Here is a 20,069-nt window from a genome sequence, read left to right as displayed (position 1 = left end):
TTGCATCCTGATAAGCCAAGGTTGTGCTTTCGATCTCTGGTCAAGGCCACATACAAGTATCAACCAGTAAATGCATAAATAAGTGGAACAACAAGTTGATATCTCCCCCTCCCTCCCTTCCTAAAATTAATAAATGAAAAAAATAAATGACACATTCATCCTCATCTTGATCACCCTGAGCCTTTGGTGTTGAGGACACCCCTCCTTTGGAAACACTTTTCACAGGGAACATGTTTTTCTTCATCATCCTGCATCTTAGGTTCTGTTTTAGGTCTTTTCACACGCAGTTCTCTCCCTGGGAGACCTCATCAGCTCACAGGGCTTTCAGTTATCATCTATGTGCTGGTGAATCCCAAATTCATTATCTCCAGTCGTATCTCTCTCAAGCTCCAGGCTTTTAAGTCTGGCTATTAGGCATTTTCGATAGAATATCTGGAAGATACTAAAACTGAACTCATTATCTCCCCTATCCCTACTCCCCCAGTCCAGCTAGAATTCTCCCCTATTACCACCATTTCTCCATCTAGACATTGTTCTGGACCTCTCCCTCATCATGTGTGAATTATACCAATAAAGCTTTTACTTAAAATCAGTGTTACTTGCCATAAATAGAATGGAAAACAAATAGAATATTATTAAACACTAGCTAGATATGTCTGCTCTCTTTGATTAAAAAAAAAAAAAAAGGTCCAGCCGGTGTGGCTCAGTGGTTGAGCATTCAGGCACATGGGTGGGGCGCATGTCAGGGTTTCGCTCAATCCCCAATGGGGGAGGGGGGCTGTGCAGGAGGCAGCCAATCAATGATTCTCTCTCATCATTGATGTTTCTATCTCTCCCTCTCCCTTCCTCTCTGAAATCAATAAAAATATATATTTTAAAAAGATTAAAAATAATAATGAAGAAAAAATTAATTTGATAGGTTTGGACCAGGTGAATAATTGTACTGTGAGGCTGTTGAAGAATTTGAAAATAATTGTCAATAGGCACCAAGAAATATATGCAAATAAAAAATGAGTGACTATCTTCAGGGAAAAAAATTTTAAGGAAGGAAATACTATCAGAGTACATATAGACTGACTCAATAGTAATTAGTATTTAAATGATCATGATTTAATACTAAACATTATTTAATACAATTTTGATATAATTTTAGCAAATAGGAAATAAAGGGGCTGCAAGAATGCAAATCCTTGACTGCTAGAACTGGAAACTGATAAATTAGCACACTCGCTCTTTAATGGTTTCTTCGAGGAGGAAAGGTGTTGTGGTGACATATTCATTTTTGCACTGAAACACTCCTCCAATTCTGGGGGAGTACCCTGTGTTGTCAAACTTGGTGAGGCAACACTCCCTCCTCCCTTACCTGGCATAAATCAGAATATGCATCAGGCCACAGCTCAGTCAATCAAATGCTTCCACTAGGCACTTTTTTAAACCTGAGGAATTGTCTTGAAGATGCAAGAGCAGCCGGAACAATAGACATGGCGTAGTGAGGAGAGCCCAAGGTTGGTGGCACCAACAGTGGGCACTTCCAGGGTTGTGACCTGACCTGGATTTCCCTGCTTGGCAACCCCACATAGTTTGCTATCTGAGTTAGGTTTTCCAGCTTTCCATCAACTCTGTGAGTCCCCACTACCCCTCGCATAGACTCCTTTTCTGCCAGAGTGGATATCCCTTCCATTCTAAGAACTAAGAAGACAGTGCCACTAACCCGGTAGAGAGGGGATTATGCAGTGACATGAGCAACAGGTTAATAATACTTTTCAGATTAGACAGAAATATCCCTTCAAATTGTAGGATAGCTTCAGTTTGAAATTATGTCTAGAAAAGGTGGGTATTTTCAAAAGATACCTCTTTCTTGAGATACAAACAAATGGTGTTCCTCTGACAGCTGTGTGTGCATGTGTCAACTTCACCAGACTGAAAGCTTCCCAAGGACAGGGATGAACATTGATGAAATGAGAAACGTCATTGATCGGGGTGTCTCCTGCACACTCCCTACTGGGGACCAAGCCCACAACCTGGGCATGTGCCCTGACCAGAAATCAAACCAGTGATCTCTTGGTTAATGGGTCAACCCTCAACCACTGAGCCAGGCTCATTTTTAAAAAATATGTTTGTATTGATCTCAGAGAGGAAAGGAGAGGGAGAGATAGCAACATCAAAGATGAGAGAGAATCATTGATTGGCTGCCTCCTGCACGCCCCCTACTGGATGGAGCCTGCAATCCGGGAAAGTGACCTTGACCAGAATCGAACCCAGGACCCTTCAGTCCACAGGCCAATGCTCTATCCACTGAGCCAAACTGGCTTGGGCAAGGCTCATTTTTTAATTCACTATGTATGGCCTTGCATGCTCTCATAAAATACATGTTGTATGAATGCCTTTTTTTTTTTACTATCATACATCAGATTGTTAAATTTGTGTTCACAGCTCTGACTTAATGTTAGATTTAGAATTTCCTAAGGAACTGTGTCCTTTTATTTTTACTTTATTGAATTTATTGGGATGATATACTGAGTCTTAACTGAATCCCAACAGATGTGAGAAACCAAGATGGGGGCATAGGAAAACACCTAAACTGCTGCCTCGCACAACAATTTCAAAACTACAACTAAAAGACAAAACGGACATCATCCAGAACCACAGGAAAGCTGGCTGAGTGGAAATTCTACAACTAGAAGGAAAGAGAAAAGCACACGGAGACTCAGAGGAGCTGCAAAAGGCTGAGGTACAGAGACACGCATGCAGAAAGGACTGGCGGCTGAGTATGTGGCTGGCTTTCTCAAGCGGGAGGGAGACAGAAGCTCCTGACTGCGCTGAACTCCAGTTCCAGGCAAGACCCTGGGGACCCAGACTCATACAGGGGAAATCTGGACTGTCAGGAAAAGAGAAAAGCACACTGAGACTCAGGGGAGCTGCAAAAGGCAGAGGTCCGGAGGCACGCGCGCGCGGAAAGGACTGACTGCTGAGTGCACAGCTGGCTTTCTCAAGCGGGAGGGAGATGGAAGCTCCCGACTGCGCTGAACTCCAGTTCCGGGCGAGACTCTGGGAACCCAGACTCATTCTGGGAGAAACTGGACTGTCTGGCAGTGGGCTAAACTCAAGGGCGGCTTTCTCTCAGAGGTGCTTGCAGTGATTACCAAGGGACACTGAGACCTAGGGGCCTCTTAGGGCAGGGCTGACAGGAAGCCATTGCTGTCTGCTCCACCCTGAGACTCCACCCCATCCAAGCTGAGCACAGAGGCTTTTGCAGGTCTTGTCTCATAAGGGTGTCTCCAGCACAGAAGTTGTCCCAGCGTAGACACAGCTGATCCTCACAGCCAATTGGCCTGGAGGTCAATTCCTCCCAGTGATACCAACAACAATCAAGACTTATCTACAACAAGGCTGTGCACACAGCCCACAAAGGGGTGCACCAAGAGTGTCCACCTTAGGTAACTGGGGAGGCTGAGCCACTGGGCCCTATAGAACACCTAGCACACAAAGCTACTCTACCAACTCAGGGAAGCAACAAAAATGCGGAGACAAAGAAAGAGATCACAAATGAAAGAAATGGAGGAAAGCAAACGACTGGATATAGAGTTCAAAACCATGGTTATTAGGTTTTATAAGAATTTTCTAGAAAAGGCCGATAAATTTAGCAAGACCCTCGAGGATATGAAAAATGACCAACTGCCGAAACCGGTTTGGCTCGGTGGATAGAGCGTCGGCCTGCGGACTGAGGGGTCCCAGGTTCGATTCCGGTCAAGGGCATGTACCTTGGTTGCGGGCACATCCCCAGTGGGAGGTGTGCATGAGGCAGCTGATCGATGTTTCTCTCTCATCGATGTTTCTGGCTCTCTATCCCTCTCCCTTCCTCTCTGTAAAATATCAATAAAATATATTAAAAAAAAAAGAAATGCTGAAAGGTATTCTTTAAGAAGAGGAAGAAGAAGAAAACGTAAAGATAAAAATTATCAACAACAAATACATATCAACAAGTGAATCTAAAGATCAAGTGAATAAAAAATCTGATGAACAGAATAAACTGGTGAATATAATAGAATCAGGGGCATAGAAAGGGAGTGGACTGACAATTCTTGGGGGGAAAGGGGTGTGGGGTGTGCGGGAAGAGACTGGACAAAAATCGTACACCTATGGATGAGGACAGTGGGAGGGAGGTAAGGGCAGAGGGTGGGATGGGAACCGGGTGGAGGGGAGCTAGGAGGGAGAAAAAGAGGAACAATTGTAATAATCTGAACAATAAATATTTATTAAATTTAAATAAAAAGAATCCCAACTGATGTTCCACCGGTCTCTCCTCACTAGTCATTTGGAATGTAGAGGAACTACCAGTATTTCGGGACATGAGAGTTCATTGTCTTCTCTAATAACTTTGTAGCTGGGAGTTGAGGAGTATTTATAGTACTTATAATGGAAGTGAAAAAACAATGGGAAGGGGGCACCCGGACTTGAACCAGGGACCTCTTGATCTGCAGTCAAATGCTCTAACCCCTGAGCTATACCCCCTGGACCTATTTTATTTGTCCTCCTTGTCCACTTGTGGTGACTCAAAATAATTAGGTTCCACCCACACCAGAGTACTGGCAAGCTTTGTGTTCTAAAGCCCCACCTTCTTTTGTATCCATCATCCGCTTTGGCTTGTCCCCTGGCCACCAATAAACTGGGCTGAAGCACATGAAAAAAATGGCCTGGAAAGTAGCTGGAAGGGGAACTGACATCTGTTTGTAGGGAAAGTGTCAGAATCCTTGGATTAAAAAAGCACTCCAGGTTTCACCTTGTTCCTGCCCTGCCTCTGGATGAATTGAAAGGGGAAAGGAGAAGGACAATGTCAATTCTTTTGGATGGGATTACTCTCAGGAAATTCAGGAAATCCTTTTGGCCACCCCTGTGGCCACCCTGCTTGCTCCATTCTTGATGGAAACAGTAGCCAGCTCTGACCTAGCCCTGCGGATGTCTGGGGGACAATTGTTGAGGGCTAAGTAGCGTGGTTCCTCCTTATCACATTGGCAAGAGAGAACTGAGGCAGAATAACGTGCACCAAGCTGGCACTGGTTGGCATGGAGTGTAAAGGCACAAACCTGAGATGCACGTTCTCCTCTCACCTCCTCTTCACTGGGGAGAAAAGCTGAGACTAGAGAAACGAGTTTCCTCCTCCCCCTCTGCAACTCGGGGAAGAAACAGCACACTTGGAGGCACAGATAAAAACAATTTTTATATAAAATGATATTGGGAGTTCATCTAAGCAACTGTCATAGAAATTCAGTTCAAGGGGTATGAAAGGAAGAGCTGCTGTTAGAAGAGAGGGAGTCGGGTGACCTCTCCGAAGACAGACGGGCACTGGCGGAGGGCTGGGGTGTTCCTGCGGTAGCCAAACCGACCATTGAACCCCCTGATCATTTTCACATCAGCATTGTAGTATTCATGCCCGATCACCTGCTGGAAGGAATGCCCTGGCGGGTGGAGAGAGAGGCCTGAGCTTGCATGCAGCCCCCTCTTGCGTTCTCCACTTCCACGGGGCTGGTATTAGGAAACCAACCCAGCTGCAGTGGCTGTGCTCCCCATGTCTAGCGGAACCCTCAGTCCTCAAATGTCTCAAGCCTCTTGACCAAAAAGCCAAGGGTTGGTGAAGTCAAGGAAATAGATGGCTTCCTAGAAACCCAGCCTAATAGCAGGAATAGCGTGCAGGAGGCGTATGAATGGTACATGAGGGTCAGAAACTTCTGGGCTTGGCCAAACTCGCCTTGCTCCTAGAACTGAGAAAATTCCATCCTTGTCTCTGACCCATCTGGAGAACATTGATGTGCTCAGTGTGGCCAAATGTTACAAAGGGTCACGTGGCTATAGAGTGTGGCTAAAGGGTGGTGGGATTGGGGTGGGGGGAGTGTTTACCCTGTCAGAAAAATATCTCTCAACTCTCCCATTCCTGTTGCTGCTTAACTGTGCCTGTAACATACGCAGGAGACAGCCTGCCCAGAAGCAATGAGAGGAATAAAGGCTTTAGAGTTAGAAAAGTGGAATCCCAATCCTAGCTCAGCCCTTCTCAGCAAATCACTTAAACTCCCTCAGTCCCAGTTTCCCAGGTTGTAACATGGGGGTAGTGTGAGGGTAAAAAGCACCTGACATGCCATAGGTGCTCAATAACTAAATATGGGGAGTACTGTTACAGCTTCTGCTCTTATCTATACTAATAAAAGGGTAATATGCTAATTAGAATGGGTTGACTGGACATCTTCCGGATGTCCAACTTCCTTCCGGACAAAGCCACAATGGCGGGGGCCAAGACAGAGGCGGTTAGGGGCGATCAGTCTGGCAGGGGGGCAAGCAGTTAGGGGTGATCAGGCAGGCGGGGGAGCAAGCAATTAGGGGTGAGATCAGGCCACCGAGGGGGAGCAAGCAGTTAGGGGTGAGATCAGGCCGGCGGGGGGAGCAAGCAGTTTAGGGGTGCGATCAGGCTGGCACAGGGGAGCAAGCAGTTAGGGGCGAGATCAGGCCGGCGGGGGGAGCAAGCAGTTTAGGGGGCGATCAGGCTGGCACAGGGGAGCAAGCAGTTAGGGGGCGATCAGGCTGGCAGGGGAGGGCAGTTGGGGGCGATCAGGCCAGCAGGGGAGCAAACAGTTAGGGGCGATCAGGCTGGTGGGGGAGCAAGCAGTTAGGGATGAGATCAGGCCAGCAAGGGGGAGCAAGCAGTTAGAGGTGAGATCAGGCCGGTGCAGGGGAGCAAGCAGTTAGAGGGCAATAGGCCGGCAGGAGAGAGCATTTAGGGGGTGATCAGGCCAGCAGGGGAAGGCAGTTGGGGGCGATCAGGCTAGCAGGGGAGGGCAGTTGGGGGAGATCAGGCTGGCAGGCAGGTGAGCCGTTAGTAGCCAGTGGTCCCGGATTGTGAGAGGGATGTCCAACTGCCGGTTTAGGCCCAATCCCAGGGGGACATCCCCCGAGGGGTCCTGGATTGGAGAGGGTGCAGGCTGGGCTGAGGGACCCCCCCCCCCCCAATGCACGAATTTCGTACACCGGATCTCTAATCTAATAAGAAAAGCTGGAGGATGCAGTCCCTGGCCCTCTTCTCCCCAACCAGGTCTCTCTAAACCCACTTTCTCTCTCTGATCTGTGGGATGCACACCACTCTTCCTAGGGGGGACCACTTGCCTGCCCCTGCCCAGTTTCTCCTGTTGATGTATTTCTGTTCTTCCCCGAAGATGTGGAAATAATCCACTATCCAGCCGTCCCTTCCTGTACCTCCATGATCCTGAGCGTGAGGGAGAGAATACAGAAGACAGTTAGGGAACAAAAGGACTGTCAGCCACCATGCTGAGACATGCACAATGCGGGCTCCCCTGTGACTTGTGGGTAGAGGTCACAGCCAGGGTAAGAGGGCCAGAAAGATTAAATATACTGCCCTAACTGGTTTGGCTCAGTGGATAGAGCATTGGCCTGCAGACTGAAAGGTCCCAGGTTTGATCCTGGTCAAGGGCATGTACCTTGGTTGCGGATACATCCCCAGTAGGAGGTGTGCAAGAGGCAGCTGATTGATGTTTCTCTCCCATCTATGTTTCTAACTCGCTATTCCTCTCCCTTCCTCTCTGTAAAAAATCAATAAAAAAGATTAAATATACTTATGATCTCTATTGCCTCTCAGGGAGAGGCTATGTAGCTTGGCCCTTAGGGGCTCCGTGTCTGCTGCCAGACAGTTTCCAATTCCAGCTCTGCCACTAACAGGCTGTGTGACCTACGCTGTGTTGGACCTCAATGTCCCCATCCGTAAAAGGAGGGTTGCTGTGAGATTTAAGTGAGATGGTTCAAATAAAGGGCCTGGCATAGTAAAGTTCAGTAAACCTTATCTTTTTTTTTAAACCTTATCTTCATTTAAATGAAAATAATACCTACCACAAATGGTGGTTGTGACAATTAAACTACTTACAAAACGGAACAGAAATTTTCAAAAGTGTGTATGCCATATTCTTTCCCAAGCCCTCCCCATACTCTGGCTCCTTCTGTCCTAAAAGCTACATGAGTCAACAGCAAGTACACACTCCAACATGGCATGCACAGATGTGTGTCCATATATACTTGTACTGAACATGGCACGTGCACACACAAACACCTGGGATAAAAAAAACAACAACACCCTAGATTTGTTCACAGAATAACCCCCATTAAAGTCGTAGTCATACCACTGTGACATATAGGCACCAAAATTGGAGGCAAAAGTGGTGAAAAGAATGGAACCAGCCCAATCAGTGTGGCTCAGTAGTTGAGTGTGGTCACGGTTCGATTCCCTGTCAGGGCATAGGTCCGGAATTTCAGGCTCGACCCCAAGTAGGGCGATCAATGTTTCTCTCTCAGCGATGTTTCTACCTCTCTATGCCTCTCCCGTCCTCTCTCTAAAATCAATAAAAACATATATATATATATATATATATATATATATATATATATACACATATATATATATACATATATATATGTATATATATATATATATATATATTTTAAAATGGAATCATTAGCAAATAACCTCAGAATCTTTGACCCCAGAGAAGTAGCCTGCTGGGGAGGCGCAAACCCCGATTTCCGCCCCACTCCAGGGAAAGGCCTGGGGAGAAGGGAGATCCAAGGAGGGTTGGGAGGTTTCAGCTCGAGGTTCCTTGGAGTGAGCCCCACTGTAACTATGACATCACGGAACAGAAGGCGTGGCACTTAGTGGGTCTATTCTAGAGTCTAAGACAGTTCCTTGTCTTGTTCACTGAAGTCACATGGATTTTCATGCTTTTAGAGAATTTGCAGTGTGAGGTCACCCTAAAGGGAGGTTCCATGACGTCGAAAAGGACAATGAAATGGGTTTGGGAGAAGCGGACTTTGAGTCTGGTTCCCTGGGCTTGCAGAAACCCAAAATGAGGTCGTTCTCAAGTTCAGGGATAGAACCTGGGCCAGGTCCGTGTGTTCATGAAGAAAACTGAGGTGTGTGTGTGCGGGGGGGGGGGGGGGGGGGGGCGGGGGGAGCCTCCCTGGTGGGAGGGCGCTTGAGTGAGACACCAGGATTTGGGAAGTCAGTCCGCCGTCAGATAGCCTCTACAGGCAAACAGTGGGGTGCTTTGGGGAGTTCCTATACCTGACCAGTTTTCCGCAAAATGGGCGGAACCACACGGCTCTTGAAGTACCGGTGGGCGTGGTAGTCCTGCTGCGCATTGTAAGGCGGAATCGCAGACCAGAGCTTGGGCTTCAAGTGCTCATAGTTGCGGGCCATGGTGCTCAGGGCCACCCCATCCAAGATAAAGCCCTTCTCCAACCGCAGAGGATACTCGCTCAAGTGCACCATCGCAACCACCGCAGCCTCCAAGGACCTCCTAGTGGGAGTGGGAGGCCCCAGGCAGGGGGCTCCCCAGCGCATTGTTACGTGGTCTCAGGACCCTTATGACATAAACCCTATTGTCCCCATCCAACCGGGTGGGCCCTTAGAGCTGTGGGGGAAGCTGCTTGCTGGGCCCAGCGGGATGAGCAGGAGGAGGCCATGCGAGAGATTGAAGGGGAGAAGAAGGGATTACTGAGTGTGGGCCTGTGAGTGCGGTTGGCCCCGTTTCCCGCTTTCCCTTAAGAGCAAGGTTCTCTGTTCCCACCTTATTATATGCATTTTCCCAACTCAGTTCTGTTGAAAATCTTGTGCCCAGATGGATCAGAGAGCTCAGATAGCATCTACTTCCTACTCTCATTTTACAGAACTGGAAGTTGAAGCTCAGAAACGTGGTGACATTCCCTAAATCCATTTACTGGTGGATCCAGAACCAGAATTCCGTCTCCTGACTTCCAGTTAAGTGCACTTCCTCCCTCCCCACCCAATTCTTTTCATCAGTATTTCTCTTCCTGTTAACCCCACTGAAAAAACAGGTTGACATATTGCCATACTTTTTCTCTGGAGAACTTAATGTATATGATAGGATACAGCAAAACGTGAACAATGATTTTCTTTAGTATGGCTTCAAGTACTTTTTACTTCCCAAATTTTCCCCTTGATCAAATCCTTGTAAAGATGCTTTATAGCCCTGGCTGGTTTGGCTCAGTGGATAGAGCGTCGGCCTGCGGACTGAAGGGTCCCAGGTTTGATTCCGGTCAAGGGCATGTACCTTGGTTGCGGGCACATACCCAGTGGGGAGTGTGCAGGAGGCAGCTGATTGATGTTTCTCTCTCATCGATGTTTCTAACTCTCTATCCCTCTCCCTTCCTCTCTATAAAAAAAAATCAATAAATTTTAAAAAAAAGAAAAAAGATGCTTTATATATCAAAGCACACTATACAGAGTGCTCACACCAGCTTTGAGGTGCTATTCATCCTTTTACAGGCTCAAGGAGGGATTTATTCACTATTAACATTTTAAAATATATTTTTATTGGTTTCAGAGAGGGAGAGATGGAAGCATCAATGATGAAAGTCATTGATTGGCTACCTCCTGCACACCCACACTGGGGATCAAGCCCATAATCTGGGCGTGCCCTGACCACGATTTGAACCGTGACCTCCTGGTTCATAGGTCGACACTCAACCACTGAGCCATGCCTGCAGCAGGATTCTTTTTCTTTCCTTTTTTATTTTTATTTATTTTAAAAAAATATATCTTATTGATTTTTACAGAGAGGAAGGGAGAGGGATAGAGAGTTAGAAACATCGATGAGAGAGAAACATTGATCAGCTGCCTCCTGCACACTCCCTCCTGGGGATGTGCCCACAACCAAGGTACATGCCCTTGACTGGAATGGAACCTGGGACCCTTCAGTCTGCAGGCCAACGCTCTATCCACTGAGCCAAACCGGCTAGGGCAGCAGGATTTTTTTCAATAAAGGACCTGAGGGCTTCTTGTCACAGATTTGAAGTTCACCAGGCTGGCGAATGCAGTAGCAGAAAGTCTGTTTTAGAGACTTTGATATTCCTAAAACCAAGGCTCAGTCTAAACAGAGCACTGGATCTTAGTCTTGGCTACACCTTGGAAATCTGGGCAGCTTAGAAGTACTGGTGCTATCTAGTCCTACCTCCAGTCTCACTTAATTGGTCGGGGAGATGGCCTGGCCACATTAAAAAAAAATTCCTCCAGTTGAGAATCACTGCTCTCTAGTCCTGGTACATTCCATTCCTCATCTTGGACAACAGGTAGACATCTCACCAAATGCCTGAGCTGGGCAGGGTCTTCACGTACTCAAGCTTCAGCCTTACATTATACCCAACTTACAGGTAACATTTAGGGGAGAGTCTTCATATACTAGATATATGAGGCTGCATTATTGATCCAAACCAGCTAAGTGTTCTTTCCCCATACCCTAAATGTCACCTAATTCACGGTTTGGAAGGAAAAGCTACATTAAGTCAATACCTTCAGGCACAACTTGCCAGGATTTATGCCTTATTGTGCTGGCACAATTATATCCTCTCCTTTTATTCTCAAACCAGAGTTTGGCATATATATGGCCATCCTGTAAAAACATTATGGCAGCTCTAGCTGGTATGACTCAGTGGATAGAGCGTCAGCCTGCAGACTGAGAGGTCCTGGGTTTGATTCCAGTCAAGGGCACATGCCTGGGTTGTGGGCTTGATCCCCAGTATGGGGTGTGCAGGAGGCAGCTGATCAATGATTCTCTTCCATCATTGATATTTCTCCCTGATATCAATAAAGATGTTTAAAAAAAAATTATGGCAAAAACCGCTGCAGGTATTAATTTCATCATCTACCACAAGAGCCAATTTACTGTGTTAGGTTTTACAAATATACTGGTTTACACGCAAATCTCAAAGAAAACCTGTAAATGCAAGTGTGCATAAATGTGTACATGGCTCCTACTGACATCACTCCTTGGGCTCCATAAGCATGTCTAGGATCTGAGCGGCCACTCTACCTATCTTCTATAATAATAAAAGCACAATATGCTAATTAGATCAGACTTTGGTCTAAGCCGGGGATACGAGGGGAGCCCAGGTCCTGGGTGCCAGAAGGAAGCTGGTACCAGCAGCCAGGGGGAGGAAGGACTACTCTTGCACAAATTTCGTCCATCAGGCCTATAGTCTTGAATATCTTTCTCACTGCACACCAGTTTTCTGGGGTATCCTGTCATCAAGCAGTACCTGCCACTTATTTACGGACTCCAAAACCAATTATCTAGTGTTATAGCAGAAATTGGGATGTTCCAAAAGTTCTGTATACTCACCACAGTGCAAAGACTGTTTATCTTTTTTTTTTTTAACATACATCCACAGAAAGTTTGCGGAGTAGTTTCTGTTTTACAAAGGAGGGGAGAGTTGCATTGTGTCAGTAAGAGCGACATGTAGAAATGAACAGAAGACAAGCATTTCATGTCACCAATTTTTAATGGGTTTTTCCTTTACAAATACACCAGAGAATCATGCAATGCTGCCAGCATTGGATGCAATCCTGGGCCACAAATCTGCACACTCCTTTGCAACGGGTCCTGTGATGGCAGAACCTGCATAAAAGAAAGGTGTCAGACAGATTAAGATCAGAGGGTCCCTCCTTTGCCTGTACTCCTAGACCCAAGAATTAAATCACCCAATATCAAAGATCTAAGGAACAATGTGGATCCTTTCTTACCTTTCATTTCCCCTTTATTATTTACTATGACCCCCGCATTATCCTCAAAATAAAGAAACACGCCATCTTTTCTCCGGTATGACTTTCGTTGTCTAATTACCACTGCTGGATGTACTAAGGAGGAAAAAAGGACAGCAGTTATTAATCTGTCAGGTCAGGTCCCAGTGCCAACATAAGAAAGCAGTTTACACATCGTCTAGTTCCCCAACATCTCCCATTTGGACAGATGTATGCAGGAAACTTGCTAAACACTTCCTATACTTTCCCCCATTTCACTCAATGGGTGGATACTGTCAAGATCCTAGTATCATAGAAGAGGGAGTAACCTGCCCCCTCCCCACACTCCAGACTGAGTATGCGGAGAGGCCAAACTGTTAATTCATTAGGCACTATTCCAACCAGTACCTATCAAACCTTGATCTAAAAATTACTGCTTCCAAGAATTTGTTGGAATTAAGTACGTCCCATACCTTAGGCTAGTGGTCGGCAAACTCATTAGTCAACAGAGCCGCAGTTTGCCGACCACTGCCTTAGGTTTTCCAAATACAAACTCGTAAGTTTATTGCACAAAAATGAGGCCTTCATATTTCATAGTTCACTAAGGCTAGAGAAAGTCTAGGTAATTTTTTTAAAAACCCGCACAAAAAGTTCATTATCACTAACCCACCCCCCAACTATTAAAATGCCCTGACCAAATGGTATAAAAAACAACAACACTATAAATATTACACCAAATCCTTGAAAGACAACTACCCCAAATGTTATTTCTCAGCATAGGCGCTCTTCGTGGCACAGGACAGCATGATCTTAATTAAATCCTTGTAAAGCATCCTTGGAAGCACCAGCCTGTTTCCAAATTCAACAAATGCAATGCCATGCCTCTCAGGCACCAAACATACTTCCTTGAAACCAGGGAACCAATTAAACAGCATAGATAACATCTCATTAGTCTCTTCTGCTAAATTATTAAGGAATGAAATATAGTTTGGAGGGTAATCAGGGACCCACCCGAGTGAGAACTTGATGTTGCATTTCCTTGGGTATTAGCTGAATTTGCTTTTCCCTGACCAGGCCTTTTATTTGCAGTCACTGCTGTCTGTTCCAGTTTGTGCTTTTTTCTTTTTTGTCAGCAAAAGTACCACACATTTTTTTTTTAAAAAAATATATTTTATTGATTTTTTACAGAGAGGAAGGGAGAGGGATAGAGAGTCAGAAACATCGATGGGAGAGAAACATCGATCAGCTGCCTCTTGCACACCTCCTACTGGGGATGTGCCCGCAACCAAGGTACATGCCCTTTACTGGAATCGAACTTGGGACCTTTCAGTCCGCAGGCCGACGCTCTATCCACTGAGCCAAATCAGTTAGGGCAGTACCACACATTTTTGTTATTTTATCAGACTCTGTTTTTGCATGCTGGATTCAATTTGCATTGGCATTCCTTGTCACTCCCAAGATATTCCAGTTATTTAAATGTAATAAGGCGCCCTAGCCAGTTTGGTTCAATGGATAGAGCATCAGCCTGCGGACAGAAAGGTCTCAGGTTCGATTCCCACCAAGGGCCCAGGTTGCAGGCTGGATCCCCAGTAGGGAGCATGCAGGAGGCAACCGATCAATGATTATCACTCATCATTGATGTTTGTATCTCTCCCTTCCTCTCTGAAATCAATGAAGACACAGAGACAGACAGACAGACACACACACACACACACACACACACACACACACACACACACACACACGGTCAGGGAGCCTGACAATCCTTGGGTCAAGTTCTATGGACATAGACAGCCTCTTGTTCTTAACAAGAACACACAAAGTGACAGGCAAATAGTACTTACTGAGCACCACCTGTTGGACCCTCATCTACTTATAAACCATTTACATTATCACAGATGAACCTACAGATCTAATCCAGGATCTTGGACTTCCAGTCCTGCCCCCTCCACATTTCTGCATTACATGCTAAGTCTAAGGTGAGGAGAAGTATTTGGTTAGCAGAAATAAGGGCCAAAGAAGACATTAACAGAGTTGAAAATGCACAACTATTTTTGGAACCATGCAGTGTTCTCTGGTCTGTCCCAATACTGATGGAGAGCCACAGCACAGCCTGCTGCCATCTCACCCACAGCCATGGCCAATTGCTCTGCCCTTCCCTGACAGCCCCCCAGGCCACACATCAGACCCAGCAAGTGTTCTAAAAGGGAAGCCTGTCCAGGTGCATACCACCCCAATCTACACACTGATTAATCAATGCGTAGCCACAATGCTACTACTTACCCCTTGCCTAATGAGCCCTCAAAAGGACATTAAAAGTGAACCAAGTAACACTTCTGACCAAAAAGCTAAAAACGGGAGTGGGGACGGGCATATGCAGGCCTACAAGGAGTAACTGGGACATGTCCCTGGACCTGTCATATTTGTAAGAGATGGCTAGGACTTCTCAGGAAAAGCAAGGCACCCCATGGCAGAGGCACACTAAGCAGACACACACAAGAAAAAAAAAAATCAGGAGCTGAACCGTGAAAGCGCACCAAGTATTACAAGCAGTAAAGCCAGACAGGACATCACAAGTCCTAAGTGCTCTGAGACCACCCCCTTTAATTCATACACCTAGCAGGAAAACTTCTGGGAAATAGCCCACCATTAAGCACCAAGCAGCTCCGTTTTAGTTTCTCTCAGAGGAGATTTAGAAACAACCACGTCTATCTTTTCATCTCATCTAAAAAAAGAACCTGCCTTGCCCTAACCGGTTTGGCTCAGTGGATAGAGCATCGGCCTGCGGACTGAAGGGTCCCAGGTTCGATTCCAGTCAAGGGCATGTACCTTGGTTGCGGGCACATCCCCAGTAGGAGGTGTGCAAGAGGCAGCTGATCGATGTTTCTCTCTCATCGATGTTTCTAACTAACTATCCCTCTTCCTTCCTCTCTGTAACAAATCAATAAAATATATATTAAAAAAAAAAAAAAAAAAAAAAGAACCTGCCTTGAGGAGCCCTCAGGAGGCATAGGAACCGTGGGATGGGCTGGGTGGTGGGCACCCTGGGGGCAGTCCTCCCAGGGCCCGCACCGGGCATGGGTATAGTGTTCATATTTGTTGTGTACATAGCGCGGCCGGGTTATTTATGGCTGGCAGGAGGCCAGGGGGCGGGGACTCTGCTGCTCCCCCATCCGCCTGGCACCAGGCTCTCTCCTTGCTCACTGGCCTCCTGACCATTTGCTCCTCTGAAAGCCTATTTAAGAACTTTTGGCCGAAACCGGTTTGGCTCAGTGATGGAGCGTCGGCCTGTGGACTGAAAGATTCCAGTCAAGGGCATGTGCCTTGGTTGCGGGCACATCCCCAGTGGGAGGTGTGCAGGAGGCAGCTGATCGATGTTTCTCTCTCATCGATGTTTCTAGCTCTCTATCCCTCTCCCTTCCTCTCTGTGAAATATCAATAAAATATATTTAAAAAAAAAAAAAAAGAACTTTTGGAAGCTTAGCCATTTTTAATATTAAAAGCCTTTTTACACACACACACACACACACACACAAAATAAAAAAAGAACCTGTCTCAAAGAATGAGAAATACCATGTGATACTCGTACCTACCAAGTACTAGGTAACAGGCCCGATGCTCTACATACTTAGCACATTGCCTGACTGTACCCACTGGAGCAAGTATCACCATCCCCTTTCAAATCAGTAGTTCCAGGAAACCTGCCTGAGGACACATCAAGTCCTAAGGGTGTGATCTCACCTGGGTGAGCTCTAAACCAGCCATCAAAAATATTTACTTACTACGTACCACCATATTCACCTGTAGCCAAGGGAATCAGCAATGAACTAAATACCTTCAGTATAAGAGACAACCCTACATGTCACACACTCAGGGCTTTTGTTTCCATGTGTGTAGGTATGTGAGGTGGCCTATAATTACCAGCTGAACTTGCTGGGGAAATGGCAGAGTAAATATTTGGGGGTTGGAGCCCCTAGTTTACATGGGAAGTCAATGAAGAACTTAGCATATTGATCTCACATTGCCTCTCAAAGGAAATCAAGCTTTAAGAGGCCTGGAGAATGGTAAAATTACTCAATAAAGAGAGAAGTCTCCAGCTGTCCAATAAGCAATGAGGGCGCAGTTACTGGACTCACCCTTCTTTCTGAGCTCTGGTTTGCCTTTTTTTACTGTGGCCATCACCATGTCACCCACACCAGCAGCAGGAAGTCTGTTCAGTCGTCCCTTGATGCCCTTCACAGAAATAATGTACAGATTTTTGGCTCCTAGAAACGAATGTAAGCAGAAGTGATGTTTTTCTGAGGGTCTATCCGGCAGCTCTGAAGTTGTAACATTTCCCCAACACCCCCAAAGCCTCTCTCCCCAGTCACACTCACCCCCGCCCCAAGGCTGAGCCCCTTGTCACACCACCGATTGAAGCAAAACAACACCACATGCTGCTGCTTCACCCAAAAGCGGTGTTTTTACTTTGCCCTTTCTTGACGGCTCAGTGGGTCATTAGCAAAAGGCCCAACGAGTGCTTTTAAAAGGGGTGGGTGAGCGGGGTGCAGCCGCAGGTCTCACCTGTGTTGTCAGCACAGTTGATCACGGCTCCTACCGGAAGACCCAGGGAAATCCGGAATTTCGCCCCGGAGGACCCACCACGTCCTGTGGGTAAGAGAAAACAGGAGAGCGCTCACTGTCCGGTCATGGTTCGGAGTTCCCTCCACATTCTCAGGCTTTAAATTCATGCGCATGTTTTGGAAACTGTACACTACAGACTCGCTCTCTCTAGGGCTCCACTCACTCCCTTCCCCATGTGCCAACCAGTTCTCAGGGCAAATAGCCAACTCCTCATTACAACCACCTTTACGTTGAGATTAAGGGGCCTGTACGACTCAATTCTCGCTCCGACGTTTGCACCACGGAGTTCTCCCTGTAAGGCGGGGGACCGCGAAAGTCCCCCACTCTCGGGCCTAAGTCAACCCGGATTCAACCCCATTCCCGTAGCGCCGGGCGCGCAGCGATCACGCGGGGTGCGGTCTGGCATTATGTCCGAATCCCGCAGCTCAACTCTCCAGGCCCCCCGACCGCCACTTTCGGGGGCCCAGCCAGTACTCTCGCGGGGCCCCTCCTCACCCTCTCAGGCTCGGACGAGAGCAAAGCGCCCCAGCTGCCCATGGCCGCCGCTCCCGGCGAGGCCAGCAGCCACCACGCAGCAGATGGAGAAGGATCACCCAGAGCCAAAACCTCACCTCTCTTCGACATCTTGGACGCCGGAAAGGGATGGAAAGGAAGTGCTTACAAAGGATGCTGGGATATGAACCTTTACGCCCCGCCCACGATCGTCACGTGATCCGGAGTTTGCTCAGCCCGCCCCTCCCCGCCAGCGCGACGTATTATTACGTAATAGACCCTGGAAGTGGGCGGTTACGGGTTTGAGGGCTGCGGAAGCGAATGAAACCTAGAGTCTTCCCTTGAAGAGTTCGAAAGTAGTTGTGAACACAGAAATGTTGGTTTGTTAATTTACCCAACATCCCTTTTTTTAGCACTTAGTGCCAGGGACCTCGCTGGATACTACGTTCTGAAATGGTTAAAACATCTGTGCTGTGTAGGGGCCCCCAAAGATCGGTTTGAGAGGGCTAGGGGAAAACACTACATGGTTTCATTAGGATGTGATATAATTGAGAAGTGCCGTTCTAGCACTACAGATAATTACAAATATATGTGTGCCTGGCCCCATACCCATCTGTATTAGATATCCTGCTTTATTAATTACCCCTTTCACAGCTTCAGCCTCCTCCATTCTCCTGGTTTCTTTCTGTCAATACTACATTCACTTAAATATTCACTGAGTGCCCACTTTATGCCAGATACTGTCCTGGGCATACACTAGACTACATCAGAGGACAAAACAGATCAACATTCTTGCCCTTATGGAGCTCACTGCTGGGTGGTGGTGAAGGTGGATATTAGACACTGAACAACCTATCTTCTATATATATATAAAAGGCTTATATGCGAAGTGTCCCCTTGGGAGTTTGACCGAGAGACTGGGGTTCAATCGCTTGCTATGACATGCGCTGACCACCAGGGTGCGGCGCAAAAGAAAGGAAGGCTCTGGCTGGCAGCCAGCAGCTGGGGAAGGAAGGCCCAGCCGGCAGCGGGTAGGCCCTGATCGGCCCTGCTCACCGGTCAGGCCTAGGGACCCTACCCATGCATTTCCTGCACTGGGCCTCTAGTAGATACAATAATTGCAACGTGTAGTATGTTAGATGATGTTAAGTAGTATGAAAAAAATAAAAGCAGAACAAGGTAAGAGACATCAGGAAGTGGGAGGAGGGGCAGATTGCAATTTAAAATAGAATGGTTAGTGTGGGCTTCACAGAAGGAGTTGACATTTAGAGCAAAGACTTTAAGATAAGAATACCCATGTCCAGCCCTGGCTGGTTTGGCTTAGTGGATAGAGCGTCGGCCTGCGGACTGAAGGGTCCCAGGTTTGATTCTGGTCAAGGGCATGTACCTTGGTTGTGGGCACATCCCCAGTGGGAGGCAGCTGATCGATGTTTCTCTCCCATCGATGTTTCTAACTCTCTATCCCTCTTCCTTCCTCTCTGTAAGCAATCAATAAAATATATTAAAAAAAAAGAATACCCATGTCCAGGGAGGAGCAGTCTAGAGCAGCGGTCGCCAACCTTTCAGACCTCACGGGACCACCAGTGGTCGGGGACTGCTGGTCTAGAGTCATCAGCTAATAAAAAGCGCCTAAGGCAGGAGTGTGCCTGAACTATAGGAACAGAAAGGAAACCAGGTGTGTCTGGGCAGAGTAAGTGAAGGGAAAAATAGTAGGACACAAGGTCAGAAGCTAAGATGTAATGGGATCAGATCATGTCGGGCTTTGTATACCACATGGACTGAGAAGAGGAACCATTTCCCTGTTTAAACACGATCTGACTAATATGTCAGAAGGATCTCTCTAGTTGAGACTAGACTGTGGGAGGGGACACAAAGATACAAATAAAGAGCTCTGTTAGGGAGCTCTGGCAGTAACCCGGGAGAGAAATGATAGTGGTTTGGACTCAAGTGGTAGCGTTAGAGGTAATGTGATGTCGTCAGATTCTGGATGTGTTTGTTGCGTGTGGAAGAAAGAGAAGAGTCAAAATGTTTCCAAGGTGCCCACTGGTGTGGCCAGTGGTTGAGCATCTACTCATACACCACAAAGGCACTGGTTCAATTCCTGGTCAGGCAGGACACATGCCCAGGTTGCAGGCTTGATCCCCAGTTGTGGGTATGCAGGAGGCAGATGATGTTTGTCTCTCTCTCAGTCTCTACTTCTTCCCTTCCTGCATTTGCACATTCCTTAAAGACCTGTAATCTAGTTTTTATACTCACTGTATGACTGAGTTATACTAGGAATTATATATACTGAAATTGTACTAGAAAAGTCACCATGACCTACTTGTTTTCAAAACCCAAGGACACTCCTCTGTCTTTATCTTACTTG

At 46.8% G+C, this 20,069-nt stretch overlaps 2 protein-coding genes across 2 annotated transcripts; both read right to left on the bottom strand.

The window, feature by feature from the left end:
• Positions 1–5,298: 5,298 nt before the first annotated feature.
• Positions 5,299–9,319, bottom strand: SPMAP1 (sperm microtubule associated protein 1; the record flags this gene model as incomplete). Its single annotated transcript, XM_080679641.1, has 3 exons — positions 5,299–5,456; positions 7,150–7,249; positions 9,113–9,319. 3 exons carry the CDS (start codon positions 9,317–9,319, stop codon positions 5,299–5,301), a joined length of 465 nt encoding a protein of 154 aa, XP_080535767.1.
• A 3,010-nt stretch (positions 9,320–12,329) lies between these two features.
• On the bottom strand, positions 12,330–17,919 carry RPL23 (ribosomal protein L23). The gene is made up of 5 exons (XM_080680123.1): positions 17,821–17,919; positions 17,150–17,233; positions 16,723–16,851; positions 12,590–12,703; positions 12,330–12,464 (listed from the first exon to the last, which is right to left on the bottom strand). Exons 1-5 carry the CDS (start codon positions 17,831–17,833, stop codon positions 12,382–12,384), a joined length of 423 nt encoding a protein of 140 aa, XP_080536249.1. The 5' UTR covers positions 17,834–17,919; the 3' UTR covers positions 12,330–12,381.
• Between the last annotated feature and the right edge of the window lie 2,150 nt (positions 17,920–20,069).

Source organism: Plecotus auritus (genome assembly GCF_963455305.1).
Source record: "Plecotus auritus genome assembly, chromosome: 7".
Classification (NCBI taxonomy): domain Eukaryota; kingdom Metazoa; phylum Chordata; class Mammalia; order Chiroptera; family Vespertilionidae; genus Plecotus; species Plecotus auritus.
Note: the sequence above shows the minus strand (reverse complement) of the source record. Positions and strands in the feature narration are given on the sequence as shown.

What these genes read in the sequence shown, in the direction of transcription:
- RPL23 (XM_080680123.1), bottom strand. An exon ending in CAACTGTGCTGACAACACAG is followed by an intron (nt 16,852 to 17,149) that starts GTGAGACCTGCG and finishes ATTCGTTTCTAG; the next exon opens with GAGCCAAAAATCTGTACATT. An exon ending in TAATAAAGGGGAAATGAAAG is followed by an intron (nt 12,465 to 12,589) that starts GTAAGAAAGGAT and finishes TCTTTTATGCAG; the next exon opens with GTTCTGCCATCACAGGACCC.